Consider the following 14510-nt stretch of genomic DNA (forward strand, 5'->3'; position numbering starts at 1 on the left):
GTGTGTGTATATATATGTATGTATATGTATTTTCATGCCTCACAACTGTTTACTTTTTTCTAAAAGAATATTTAAAATTCTTATTTCCTATCCAAAGTATAATGTGGAACAAACATCTTAAAGACATTATCAAGGGTATAATGTAACTCAAAGGGGATACATTTGTCTTCAGAATAGGAGTCGTTTTACTGGGTGCGCATAACTGCTTAGAATTCATTTAGTTAGACAATGATAACTTACCCAACAAGCCTTATATTTATGTTCTTTTGAGATAAGCTTATAATTTCAGATTTTATTAAGATCTAAATAATTGCTCATTTTTGCCTTTTGTTACTGTAATTTTTATTAAGGCGCCTCTCATAGCAATGCAGACTTCATATGACATTCATAGATATGCATCTGGTGCCTGACTGAAGTGTAAGAAGTAGGAGGATAATTGGCAGAGCTTATCTAGAGTTTACACAAATGCATATGTCAATTTACAGAAAAAGAAATGCAGAAACCAGTAATAGGAACAGTGACGCATGTAGAAAAATTAAGATTTAAAAAAGGATAGAACACACATATATACACATTTTATTTGAGGGGTGCTTTATTTATGATGACCATTGATAGATAAGAGTTAGTGGACCCTGGCGTCCTGTCTCTTGATAACTTCGGCATCTAGTGACCTGCTGTCCCATTATGATGCCTCATTACTTGAGTAGCGTTTCGCATCCACCGTCAGTGAGTAACAGGAGAAATAAGCTTAGGAGCCATTAATTTCTGCTGTGAATCATCCAGCCATAGCCATTTAAGGCTCAAAACTGAAACAAAGACTGGGGATGTTAACCTGATCATGGAAGAAAGGCTTACCTTTAAGAGCGATTTAGGTCAACGAGAAGCTCCAGGCAGAACTGGAGAGAAAGTTAAGCAGCAGCTTATCGTATTGTTTGGAAGTCTTATTTTGCTTTTTTAGAGGCTGATTTTTGAACAAAGCAATAAAGTTGATTAAACTCTAGCAAGACTGATAGAGGAAGAAAAGGAGAGACCCCAACTTACCAATGTCAGAAATTAAAGATGGGATATCACCACTGGTCCTCTGCCTAGTCCTTATTATAATAAGGAATATTAGGGACAACTTTATGCCAATAAACTTGAGAACTTATAAGAAATGTATAAATTTCTCAGAACATATAAATGATCAAAACTAGCTTAAAAATAAATAGAAAATCTGAATTGTTCCATATCTGTTCATAAAATTGTTGATTTTGTAATGTAAAACCTTTCCATTTGGAAGACTCCAGGCCAGTTGGTGAATTCTATTATGTATTTAAGGGAGAAAGAATATCAGTAATGCCAATCCTACACTAATTCTTTCAGAAAATGGAGGAGGGTGCTCGCTTTAGCAGCACATAATGTAAAATTGGAACGATACACAGAAGACTAGCATGGCCCCTACACAAAGATGTCACTCAAATTCGTGAAGTGTTCCATATTTTTAAAACATTAAAAAAAGAAAATAGAGGAGGAGGGAACACTTCCCAGCACATTTTCTGAGGCCAGATTTTCTTAGTACCAAAACCAGATAAAGATATTAAAATAATATAGAGACCAATATCTTTCTGAACATAGAAGAAATCCTTAACCAAATATTATCAAATTGAACCCAGGAGTGGATATTAAAAGGATAATACATGGCCTAGTGGAGTTTATTCCAGCAATGCAAGGTTGGTATAATGTTTCAAAATTAATATAATTACCATATTAACAGGTTAAAGGAGTAATACACCTCAATACATGCAGAAAAAGCATTTGATAAATAACAAGTTTATACAGCGAGCACTCTTGGAAGATACAGTGTCTTCCTCTGGAGCAAAGGGCAGGTTTGCTTCTAGCCTTGGAAGCTGGTGTCTCCTCTGGAGCAGGCACAGATATGCTAACCGACCTATATAATAAAGGCAGTGTTTCCATCTAGAGCAAAGGGCAGGCATGCCTACTGCACTTATGAAAGATCTGAGTTCCCTAACCTCGGAGCGCTCTCCTGTAATATAACTCACTGTGGCCCTTTTCATGTTATTTATAGGAATTGGGGCTTGGAGAACCAATGCAAAAAAAGCTAATATTCTGGCCACTGCTGTTGCTGTAACATACTGTCCTTTATCTCTGACCCAGGTGTCTCATGTCTTCCACCAGAACTCAGGTAACTGTGAGGCTAACATAATAGCCTCCAAGCTGGGTGAAGTCTCATACTGTTCACAGTTCTTGACAATAAGATAAATATATATGCCTAAATCCAATTTCTAATTTAAAAAACTATTCTACTCTGATAAATTAGAGTAATTCTAATCATATGTAAAAGCAAACTTAAAATTATTTTGTAGGAAAAAAGTTCTTGGACGAAGGATTTTGAAACATTGATTTTAGAAATTTATTTACATCTCTTGGATGGAAGCAATTGATACCGTTTACTTGGAATTCCTGGGAAGAAAGAAGAATTTGTTTTAAGGTGGGAGTGCTGAGTATACTTCAGAAAAACAATAATTAAAAAAACCCCCACTCCCTCCCAAAGTTGCTTTATGCACATACAATGTGTAGTAGTAGTATAAATAAAACCATGAATTTTATAAAAAAGGGCAAATCTCAAAATAATTCCACTGTATAATAAATCGGATAAGAATCTTACAAAACTAAATTGTATTCCTCTTAAAAGTTTCCTCCTTATGAGTGTCCTCTGACTAGTGCCCAGTAGGCTAAAGGAATCTTAAATACTTTGTGCTAATCCACCACAATATACATACCTTTCAAATCAGGAGCTAAAGTCCTCCTGGGACTAGAGGTGTCTTCATAAGTATCATAGTTGTCAAAATGGAATTTCTCTCTCCTTGAAATGTAACCCATTTTTGATAGGTCACCATGCTGGCCACAGATTTTTTCGGATAGACTTAAGTATTCTTTTTGAAGATTCCGCATCTCAAATTCCAAGGTGTCTCTTTCATTCTCTATACTTCTTACATAGTTCTCTAAAAGTAGTTTGTCTTCTGCAAGCCTACTGATGCTGTTTTCAAATTTTATATTTTCTTGACTATGTTTTTTAAGTTGTTCTTTTAGAATCTGATTATCTGTTTTAATTTCCAATACCATTTTTGATAGTATTTCACACTCATTCCCCATTTCTGATAAACTATTCTTATAAATACTTGCTTCTGATTTTGCATTTTTTATTTCGTTCAGAAGATTCTCTTCTGCAGTAGATTGGTATGTGCGAATGTTCTCAATTTCTCTTTCCATCATTTGCCTGGCAGCAGTGGATTCTTGTAATGTTGTTTGAAGGTTAAGTTTTTCATTGTTAACTGTTTCTATTATTTGAAGAAGTGTCTCATGTTCACTTTTTGCCAACCTCTCTCTTTCTTTCAGCTGCATTATCTCTACCTGGTTTTCTTTTAGTTCGTTTTCAAGTGAGCTTTTTTCCCTTAGAAGCTGGTATGTTTTTCTCTCTAACACTTCTTTTTCGTCTTGTGCCAACCGAATATTTGTTTTCATCGATTCCATTTCTGAACTCAGTCGACTGTTTTCATCACTGGTGATGGCCATGTCACTCTGAGTTTTGTGTTCTTTGCTTTTTAGTTGATCCAGGGCTTCTATCGTTTGTTGCTTCTCCAAAGAAAGTTGACTGTTTTTCTCCTCGAGAGTTTTATTTTGTTCTTGGAGACCATTATACTTACTAATTATTTTTTTCAATTCTTTTAGGCATTCTTTGCCATCTTCTTCTGCTTTAATTAATTTGGACTGAATAGTGTTCTTTTCTTCAGCCAGATTCTTAAGTTGCTTTTCATATATTTCAATTTTCTGTATCAGAGATTGTGTGGTAAAGACAAGAGGTTTTATTTTGGTCTTAAGGGTGAGATTTTCATTCTCCAGTTCCGCTACTCTTTTCTGTATCTGCATAGATTCTTTTAGGTAATTCTGTAAGTACTGAATTTTTGCCACACACTGTTCAGTCATAGAATTGACTTTGGATGTTTTCTCGTTTTCAAATAATATCGATCCTCGTTTTACTACAAATGGTTGCTTTTCTTGGTCTTTCGTTTCATATTTTGTTGAGTCAAAGAATGGTGATGGATGCTTCGGAAGTCTGGCATGGAATTTTAAATCTGCAGTATTCTTATCGGTGATAGGAATTTCTTTGTTGTTTTTCTCTTCCTTCTTTCCCCTGTGTGTTTCACTCCGAGACAATTTTTTACATTTCCTACAAAAATTCAAATGGAATTTTGACACTGATTCCCTGAATGGGAGTAATTTGTTTATTAATGCCTCTAATTCTAAAATTCTCTTTGATTTTATATCTTCATTGAAGTTACTTTCTAAATTTTCTTCCTTAATAAAGTTAATTTTTTCCTTGTGAAGCGGGGACAGGTCATAGCTAGTATTACTTTGAACATTTGTATCCATTTTTAAAGTTTGAAGTTCACTTGTAAGTGCCAGTTCCCTGTCGTGTGACTTTTGAAGCTCTTCCTTCATTTGTTTGATAGAATAGCAAATATCGTCTAAATTTTCACAAAATCCGGGCTTGGGAAAAGGCACAGTAATTTTGGATTTATTCAGAATTACTGTATGAGCTTGAGGCATGACATTTTGAGGTTCATTAGCTAGAAAACCATAAATGTTATAATTCTTCATGTCAGAATTTTCTGAAGGATGCATAATTATGTTTGAAGCCGAATTATCTCTTGAAGTTCTGAGAGTTAATATGTCATTGAAATGTATCTGGGGTGGAATATTTACACCTTGAGAGAGACTGTTGACACTATTGCTATTGAATTTTTCCTCCACTGAATCAAGAGTGCTGGAATCCTCAAAATGATGAATTTTCTCCACAGCAAGGATTTCTTCTTGATTCTCTATAGGCTAGTAACAATAAAAAGTGCAATGTAAATGTACTGTCATTTGCCACATGACCAACAAATTAACATAATATTTTGTTAGGAGGGTTCATTTTTGCAAGCAAACATACATTTTAATCATGTCTACAGCTAACAAGTAGGATTCACTTTCTCCAGAAAATTTAACAACAGTTGAGACCTGTAACTCTGGTCTTCACAATTTGCTTAGAAATTGTACTTATTTCCTTTTGGGGAGAGATACATGGGCCAACCCCTCAATTCTCGAAATAGACATTTAGCATCTCTCAAGAGACCACAGATAGATGGGAAAGGTAGAAGCAATAGGCCTAAGAGAAGTTTAAGGAAAATGAATATTCCCGCTTCTGGGCTATTGGTCAACCTTAGCTTGCAATCCTAGTTTCAGATGATTCTAGGGCTGTGACTGTGTGGAAATGTGAGTTCTAATGAGTATAGACACGGTGACACTGGTTTGGACCTGTCCTAGGGAATTTGCCCCAGGTCTAGGTCAATCCTAAGAGTAGAAAACTCAAAAGTGGGCAGATAGGCTATAAAAACTGCCTTGTGTTTTATTTACTCGGGACTCTCTAGGTATCTATACTAAGTTAAATACCCTTCACACACTCTGCTAAGGGAAATGGGATGTCGCAGGAGTACAGGGAAACGCACGCCTTTTAGGGTTTTCAGGACAGGAATTTCCTTATTTCCTTCTCTGGCAGTCCAATCGCCCTGTGAAGAGGGGGAAAATGTAAAGTTGAAGATGAACTGGTTGTAGTAACATTTTTGAAATACCTAAATATAGAATGATTTTGTACAGAATAACATACCTTTTCAATGTGTGTGTTGAATACTAGATTTTTTTCTGAGCCAAATTGTGGGTTTTCTACTTCAATAATACTTTTGTTCAGTATTTCACTGATTTCAGACTGTACCTTTATGAAGATAAATTGAGAAGGGTAGAATTTGATTTCAGGTTTATGAACTTATGAATGTACAGGAGTAACAGATATTACAATTAAAAGATACCTTTTAGTTTCCTGCATGTGAAAGTTCTTTCCTATCACATAAAATATAAATTAAACTTATCATATTGTTATCTCTATAATTAAAAAAAATCTTTAAGAAAACGATGCCTTTATTATATGATTATGAAATTAGACTTAGCTTAGGAAAACAATGAAATCTTACGCAGTATATTCAAATAGTTTTAGATGTTTGATTGCCACATTGTTGACACATCAGACACCTTTGATCTCTGGCATCAGAATGGAACATATTCTGTCACCCTCAGGGGTTTATCTTCTCTTCCCATTACAGTGCAGTTGCTTTTAGTATAAGGTTACGGGGTGAAGTTCATATTGAGTCTTTAGTGAATATGTGCTGTGTTCTGCATCCCCCATATTCATACCCTAACCTTAACAGTACCCTGTATTTCCTCTGGATAAAGTCCATGCACCTTTGCTGGTACTGATCCCCCCTCGCTCCAGGTGACTCAGCGTTAACCAGTCAGAGCACTGCCTCCCTTTGCACAGTGATTGGTTCCAGCATCGCATATGACAGGGTCTGGGCCAACCAGAGCAGGCCGAGAACCTCAGCATAAACTGGGAAGAAGAAAATCATGGTCTTCTCTCTGTCTGACTGTGACCTGGAGGGAGGGACAGAGGCTGGAACTCCTAGCAGCCCCTCTGTCACCACATGGCTCCTGAGGATCCATTACTGTGGAAAGCAGATGCAGAGTGTGACGGATCCTTGATCATGTGAGTCCTGATCAAGTGGATTCAGCCTTCCTCGAGTGACAATCCCCAGAATTTATTTTCAGTTACCGGAGCTAATGCACTTTCCCCCTTAGTCAATTTGGGTTAGATTTTAATGAGAATCCCTGTCTGTAGACTATATATAGTCAGTCTAAAAAATCAGCACTATTTCTTTTTGTCTCGTATCCAAATATATATAACAATATAGTTTTCTCCAAGTCTTGAGCCTAGAAATGTTGTGGCCTGTGTTATATTACATTCTATATCAACTAATCAAGTGGTCAGTGATAATCAGCTGAGAAATGTGGATGATGTTGTCTTCAGTTTGGATATTTCCTGTGTGTAGATTGGGTGAAACGTACCATGCTGACATTCTGCAAAGTTTGTATTCGGAGAGCCTGAAAAGATTCCAGTTGATGCTGAAGGGCCTGTAACAAAATTAACAAGGCATGGGGTTGAGGATTTTTGGGTAGGTGAACATATAGCTTGAATTGTTATGATTTTTAAAAATATCCCCAAAGTTGCCATTTACCAAAAAAGATCCGATGAGGATCAGGTGACACATTCTTTGTCATTCTTGCTAAATCTCCAGTGTGTTTTCATGAAGATTTTTGTGGAAAACCCAGATGCATTTATTCTGAAAACGATCAGCCTTTACACAAATTTTCGGAGAAAATAAAATGAAACATACTCACTTTTAATGCTGATTGTGGTTGAACCTGATTTTCTGATTCTGCTATGCGGCCGTATTCTAAAAAGAAACATCGAACCACTGTGTGCTTTAATTCTTAAGTTTTGCTTTTAAACAACTGTAATGGAAAGCAGTCTCCTAGCTGTTTTGGATGGCGGGACAAAGAGATGATGAGAATTTGAGGTTCACGTTAGGAAGAACCCAATGCTGGTCACATAAGTTGAAGAAATAATTATTTTCACTTGACTTAAAATATCTAGTTGAGGTTGTAGTAGTGGTTTTACTTTTAGAACCGTTAACTTGTGACACCAAACTCGAAACTTTTGAAAACTCATATCTTTGCCTGTTTCTGGGATATAAACTACACTTTTTGGGTTTTGGTAAAAATACTAATAATCCTCATGTTATGAGAGACCCTAGGCAGACTACTGTATAGGTCTCAGTGTCTATGAAATGGCTTTGTAATGTTTTTTCTCCTTATGGAAATCAAGTTGGGTTCACGGAGCCTAATTTTTGTCATGCTCTTAAAGTAGTATGAAGATCCACATGCACCTTCTGAGAAAGTAGGTTACAGATCTGCTCTGGGGAGAGGCTATATACATTTCCTGACATACAGCCCTTTTTATTTAAATGGTTGGCTACTTGCTTGCTTTGTAAATTTCTATTAAAGAATTAAAAAAAAATCATGCAGTGTCCTGAATGAAATGAAAGTTAAGAGAGAATGAGCCCCTAGGCTGACAATTTCTGCCCTAAGAGAAGGTTTGGAAAGAGGTCAGCACATCGTCATCTTTGGAAAGACAGTCGGCCAGGTTGCCAGATCTTATAGAAGCTGGTGGCAAAGTATAACCCCCCTGCCCCCTCCCTTCCACCTGGCCCTCATCCCTGAGACTGCAACTCTGGGTCAGAGCCTGGAGCCATTTAGCCAATTGAAGAATCCCGCCTTCATGGGAGGGCAGGGAGGGACAGCAAGTCCTGTTGCTCAGCTTTGCATCTTACTGGTCTGGGGGAAATGTAGTCTGAAACTCTTAGAGAGATGAAAAGGAACTCAGAGGAGGTCTGGACCAGTGCAGCAAAGCTTCCCAAAGTTCTTCAGACTCTAAAGCAACCTCTACTGAGGAACTCAAGTAGATCAAAATGCAAATCAGAAAGAAAAGACCACCTAGAACCTCACCACCCAGAGCTAACCTTTGTTAATTCTGAGCACTCATCATCCCCTATGCATATATGCGGGAAAAACAATGATTTTAGAACAGTGGGATCATATCATACATGCTACTTTAAAACAGATGGTATTAAATTCATATTTAATAGAATAAAAACTGCAGGTTATTGCTAGCACTCAGGTCTTTCTCACTACATGAGAGTATTTCTTCTAAGAGCACTCTAATGAAAATAGATCATGAAAAGGATTATGAGAGTGGAATTTTAATGTTTTTTTAATAACAGGCATTTCTATTTTATTCAGTGTTGATTTATCCCTGCTAAGAAAGGGAGTAAATTATGCAGAAATTAGCATTATACTTCCTCCCACAGCTACTTCCCACTTTTCATGTTTGCTAGTTATATTAGTTTCACACTGTGAAGTTTTATGATGTCTAATTTTGTTATAACCATAATTCCCACAAAGCTATTTAACACAAAGATATATTATTATTGTAAATATTTTCAGCCCAACTTTATTCATAATGGATTAACTCTCCATTACGAGATGAATTCTCTCTCCTTCCTGCACCTGCAGCAACGGCCTCCCTTTTCTGCACAGATGTCCTTGGTCTCATTACGAGGACTTGCAAGTTCAAGGCTAAATACAGTATTTCTTTTACTAAAACCGAGTAAGGAAAATGGGGCCAAAAGAAACCAAAGACTTAGTCCTTTACAGTAAACAAAAGATTGTAAAGAAAGAGCGTGGTGTTTATATACTGACTTAAATTTTACATCACTTATAAAGAGGGTCCCTCCCTCCATCTCTTCTTTTTTAAGCTCAGTATGTTTGCACAGTTACCACGCTGGTTTTCATGTGGCTCACGGGCAGCCTGAGCAGCTGCGCTCAGCATTTATATTCTCTGTCATCGTCCTTCCCCGAGCCCCTTGGGTCTAGCCCCCTGTGATACCGTTTGGGAGCCAGCGTGTTTTCCAGTGCACGCTTCTGTGGCCTCAACATTAGGCGAGGGGGCCGGGGGAGGGGAGACCATTTGGAGCTGTGTGAAGCCTTTGTTGGAGGACCTGCTCTCTGCTGTTGTGTTGTGGCTTGAGACTTTTGTTAGAAATCTAGTGGGAGGTGCATCCTGTTTCCATAGAAAAGACTCTCCTGATGGGGATGGCCCCCTCAGTGCAGCGTGGAGACCTGGACCTGGGATCGCCACGCAGGACTGTGCAGGTTGTCCCTGCACGAGGGCTCCTGCCAGAAGGGTGTGTGCAGGCTGAAATCCATCCCAAGCTCCGCTCCGCTCTGTTAACTGCACTCCCTGTGGGTTTGCATCCTCTCAGTGGATGCAAACCCCACAAAGACAACTCCGTGGGCAGGTGGCACCCTACCCAGAACCTTTCCTTCCTTCGAGCAAAGTCAGCTCCTGTTGATGAGCCTCTACCTTTACCATCTCTGCTAGCAGCTGCTCCCCTCTACCCACCCAAACCCCAATCTATAGAAAGACAGTATTTTCTCATCTTTTTATATTCACATTGGCGGGGGTTGGGAGCATTCATGAGTTATTTTCAGGATTTTGACTTGCCTTACTGCTTCCAAAAGTCAGAGAGAGAGTTACGAGCCAGGCTACAGTTTGCTTTGCCGGAAGTTCCTGTTTTTATCTTTGGCCTGCACTTTCTAATTTTATGTCCTGAGGGGTGTTCCTTTCCTTCTTCAGTTGCTGCTGTGATGTTTTTACTGGTTTTCCATCCTTTTTTTAATATAAAAATTGCTATTGTTCATTTTATTTGGTACTGAGGGAGGGAGGTCTGGGCCTTGCCTCGCTCTAAAGTCCCTACATGAAAGCCGAGAATAACTATAGGTTAATGACTTAGCCTTAAGTAATGTTGCACGTTTTAGTGGCTCGCTCCTTCAGCACCGCAACATCACTCACTCAGAACTGAGCGCCCGCTGTGTGGTGCCCGACTGCGGGTGCCGCACACACAGCCGTAGATGAGACTGCGTGGCTCCCGTTTCCAAAGGAGTAGACAGAGAAAAACACAAAGAAGGAACCAAGCTACTTTCATACTTTCAAGGCGTTAAGTACAGAGGAAATGGGCTAACGTGACAGCGAGTGAGGACGGTGACAGCTCTGGGGAGGAAGGTTAGTGAAGGTCTCTCTGGTTGTGTGCCCCTAAGTGCTAAGAAGGGGCAACCATGCGGCCGTCTGGGGAGAGGTTTGTAGCAGAGGCAACAGTGAGATCCTGCTGCAGAAGAAGTTTCTGTGTTTGACGAACCGGAGGAAAGACAACCCGGCTGCAACTTGAAGAGCAGGTGGGAGCACGGTGAGGTCAGAGGTCAGGGGGGAGAGGGCCTAGTTCATGGAGGGCCTTGCAGGCCAACCCGAGGGGTTTGGCTTTCATTTTCAGTGAAATGGGAAGCTTTGGGGGCTTTCAATCATGAGAATGACTTAATCGGACTACAAATGTGTACAGGGGCCCTGGCTGGTGTGGCTCAGAGGTCAGAACGTCGGCCCACGCACCGAAGGGTTTTGGGTTAGATTCCAGCCAAGGGCATGTGCCTCTGTTGCAGGTTTGACCCCCTGGTTCAGGTCGGGCATGTTGGGGAGGCAACCAATCGATGTGTCTCTTTCCCTCCCCCCTCCCTTCCTTTCACTCTCTCTAAAATATTGATGGAAAAAATAGCCTCTGGTGAAGATTAACACAAAAATAAAAAATGTGTACAGATCACTCTACTGCATGGTAACGGGTGATAAGGGGGCAGTTGCAGGACTATTACAACAATCCCAGTGAGAGACCAGGCAGCTGACAATGGAGGGGGAGGAAAAGAGGTGGATCCCTGATGTGTTTTGGAGATAAAACCAGCAGCTCTGTTAGAGGATTGGATGTGGCCCGAGCAGGAATGAAAGGCGGCCCTTAGGTGTTTGGTGAGAGCAGATGGATGAAAGATGACATCATTTACCGAAATGTGACAGAGCGGAGTAAGAATGTATTTTAGGGAAAACACTTTTAGATCTGTTGAAGCTAAGTTTTCTGTTAGACATAAAAGTGGATGCTCCAGTCTCCGGTTCTGGGGGTGGCTGTGAACACTGTCCTGGGCAACATGGACAACCCTGCTGGCCTGGACAAGGGTGGTTTCTGTGCAGCGACTGGGACAGAGCCGACGTGGAGTGGCTTGAGAAGAGAATGGACTGTGAAGATTTGCTCAGCACTGAGTGTAGGCAACTCTTTCTAGTTTTACTGTGGAAGGGAATAGGCGCTTATTGGAATAAATAGGTACATGTTGGAAGAAATGCAGAGGTCAAGAAGGCTTTCTTGATCATGGGAGAAGCCAGTGGGCCTGATTGCTGCGGAATCCTGCAGCAGAAAGAGGGAAAGGATTCCGGAGAAGGAGGGAAGCTACTTGCAGAAACTAAGCGCTTGAGAATTCCAGGAGAGCTGGAGGTGATGACCTGTGGCCGAGACGGGGAAGGCACAGGATATGGGTACCCAGCTAGGTGGTTAGCAGGTTCCAAGGCTGAGGGTGCAGGAGTTTGGGTCTGGTTGCTTCTACTATTTTTCATGTAGTATGAGATCATGTTACCCGTGGAGAGGTGGTGGTAAGAGGTGTTGACACAAGAAGAGTGAAATAGTTACCTCGGAGAGGGTTTGAAAAAGCATGTTCTGGGAGATGAATTTTCCAAATAGCGTTGAGCTCCATGGTTGACTCAGAGTGAGTGTTTTCCCAGTGATGCTCAGATGATTCAGTGAAGATACAGAGCAGGCAGAGAGGTGCATTTTTCTATTTTTAAAAGCTATTAAAGTAATTTTTTTTCTTTTTATGAGTTTCTTATGACTACTGCTTATTCCCAAAGGAAAGAAAAATGTAAAATTCAGCAGTACTTTAAAAAGATGGGATTCTAGAACGGGAAGGGAAACTATTGAAGAATCACAGGGGAGAGAATATAGTCAACATGGCCATTTATTAAGCCCCTGCTAAACATACAGTATTGGGAGGTATGCAGACAAAGTAAAAGATTGGGTCCCAGCCCCGAAGAAGCCTATACTCTTGGGAAGGCAAGAAATAGTATTCATATTACATTAAACTTAAGCTCTCTAGCTGTTTCATATTTAAGTGTCAAAGTGAAAAGCAAGATAATTACCAGTGGCATGACTTCCGAGGTGGTTAAGTGAAGGTTTGGGGGATTTATTCTGAAGCTTGCAAAAGATGGCGTCACGTTCAGTGGCCACAGAAAGTATCAGGTGCAGAAAAGCTGTGCGGGCCTCGGGTGTCTGGTTCATCACCTCTGGGCACGGCAGGTCTGTGCCTGCATTACCCATGTACCACATGTAGGTCACGGGCACCGGGCCGAGCTTGGCCCATCAGTCTAGACAGCGCCTGCCGCCCACAGTGCTCTGCTGCTTCCCTGGCAGGTGGCTCAACACCAGGCCCTCAGAGGCGCGGCCTCGGGCTCCTCTGCAGGAAGACTGCACCCTTCTGAGTCCCCTGGCTGGCATTGACACACACCCTAGGCATGTGTGGCGGGGCTTGAAAATGGAGCTCTTTGGTTATTTCAGACACCCTCCCCACAGTCTATCCTGTAGTCCACAATTATTTAACATAAAAAGTACTGATTTTGGAAAAAGTATATATCATTTTAGTGTCGCTAAAAAAACCCAACATTTCCTACTTGGTATCAAGGGGAGTACAGTGTGGTGGTTAAGGCCTGGGCTCTGGACCTACCCCGATGAATACTGGGCTCTATCACTTGCTACCTGTGTGGCCTTGGGGAGTTAACCTCTCTGTGCCTCAGTTTCCTCACTTGTAACGGGGATAATGGTAGCACCTGCTTCACAGGGCTGTCCTGAGGTTGAATGAGTTGATACGTTCAGATGCTGTGAACAACATCTGGCACAAAGCGCGCCGCTGTAGCTGCCCCAGGTTAGCGCCGCGCCGTGGCTCCGGGGCGCTCCGGCTGGGCCGGGGACTCGGGCGGCCCGCGCCTGCGGTGAAAGGCGGGCGCGGTGTCCCGCGCGTCCTACCTGTTTCGCGGCCCCCGCTGCCCGGGACGCGCTCAGAGGACTGCAGGATCTCGGACGCTGAGCGGAGCACGCGGTCCACCTCATCCCTTTCCTGACCACGCTTTTCTGCAACAGAACCAAACACGGTTTTTGGACTCGGTGGGAGGAGGGGAGGCGGGGCGCGGGGATTCGGGGCGCCCATGCCCACCGCAGCCACGCGAGGGCGCCCCGGGGCCGCGCAGCGGGGCTGAACCTGGATGGGCTGCGGCCGGGCGGGCACAGGGATGGAGGAGACGCGGGGGAGGAGCCCGGTGAGCAGAGAGCGCGGCGAGTCCAGGGCTCGCACTCCGGACGGACCGTCTAGGGATGAAGGGGCCGGGGCGCAGCGGGTGGCGCCTCCCCCGCCCCCCACCGCCCCATCGCAGGCCCTCACCCGGGCTCATGCCTGCGGCTCCAGCGCTCCTTTCTCCCCAACCGCCCGCTCCCCTGCATTCCGCTCGGTGGCTTCCCGCCGCGGCGGCCGGTTGCCTGGTAACGGGCGGCCTGGACGCGGGGAGCGCACGTGGGCGGGAGCAGGGGTGGGGGCGGGAGGAGGGAGGTGCGCGCTGGGTGCGGGGTCCCGGCCCCCGCCAGAGCCGCTCCGGGGCAGCGCGGAGGTGACCGGGCCCCGCCCTTTGCTGCGCCCTCCCAAACCCAGGGACAGCGACGGCGTTTCTCCCGGTGTCTTCCCCGCAGACCCCGAGCTTGATGGAGCAAAGCTGCGCCCGGGAAGGGCAGGGCTCGGAGACGGGCAAACGCCTGGAACCTGCGCTGTTTGTGCGCTTTACGCTGTTTCGCTCCTCCTTTTACAACCATCCGTCAGAGCAGTTTCAGCCTGTGGGGCTTTGAATGGCCCGAGACCCATACTGTAAGGGACTTTTGTTTGCTGTGGTTAAAAGAAGGCCCCTGTTTCCAATAACGAACTTAAAATAACAGTGTATTAAAATACACACGTTAAAGCTGTCGCAGGGGCACGGTTTTCCTTGGTTGGGGCCGAGCAGG

General features: G+C 42.7%; 1 protein-coding gene across 2 annotated transcripts; it reads right to left on the minus strand.

Moving 5' to 3' along the window:
* Positions 1-582: 582 nt before the first annotated feature.
* CCDC110 (coiled-coil domain containing 110) lies at positions 583-13985 on the minus strand. Of its 2 annotated transcripts, XM_081127206.1 has the most exons (8): positions 13903-13985; positions 13491-13595; positions 7330-7385; positions 6997-7062; positions 5708-5812; positions 5550-5609; positions 2781-4887; positions 583-2460 (listed from the first exon to the last, which is right to left on the minus strand). In XM_081127206.1, exons 1-8 carry the CDS (start codon positions 13910-13912, stop codon positions 2411-2413), a joined length of 2559 nt encoding a protein of 852 aa, XP_080983332.1. In that variant the 5' UTR covers positions 13913-13985; the 3' UTR covers positions 583-2410. The 2 variants fall into 2 exon arrangements, with proteins under 2 accessions (XP_080983332.1, XP_080983333.1); XM_081127207.1 differs by lacking the exon at positions 7330-7385 and having other exon boundaries at positions 13903-13979.
* Positions 13986-14510: the final 525 nt, after the last annotated feature.

This window comes from Miniopterus schreibersii (assembly GCF_964146895.1).
Source record: "Miniopterus schreibersii genome assembly, chromosome: 2".
Lineage (NCBI taxonomy): Eukaryota > Metazoa > Chordata > Mammalia > Chiroptera > Miniopteridae > Miniopterus > Miniopterus schreibersii.

Excerpts from the sequence above, each read along its gene's own strand:
- CCDC110 (XM_081127206.1), bottom strand. Across the intron at positions 7,386-13,490 it reads CAGCGGGGGCCGCGAAACAG|AATACGGCCGCATAGCAGAA; the intron begins GTAGGACGCGCG and ends GTTTCTTTTTAG. Across the intron at positions 7,063-7,329 it reads AACCACAATCAGCATTAAAA|GCCCTTCAGCATCAACTGGA; the intron begins GTGAGTATGTTT and ends ATTTTGTTACAG.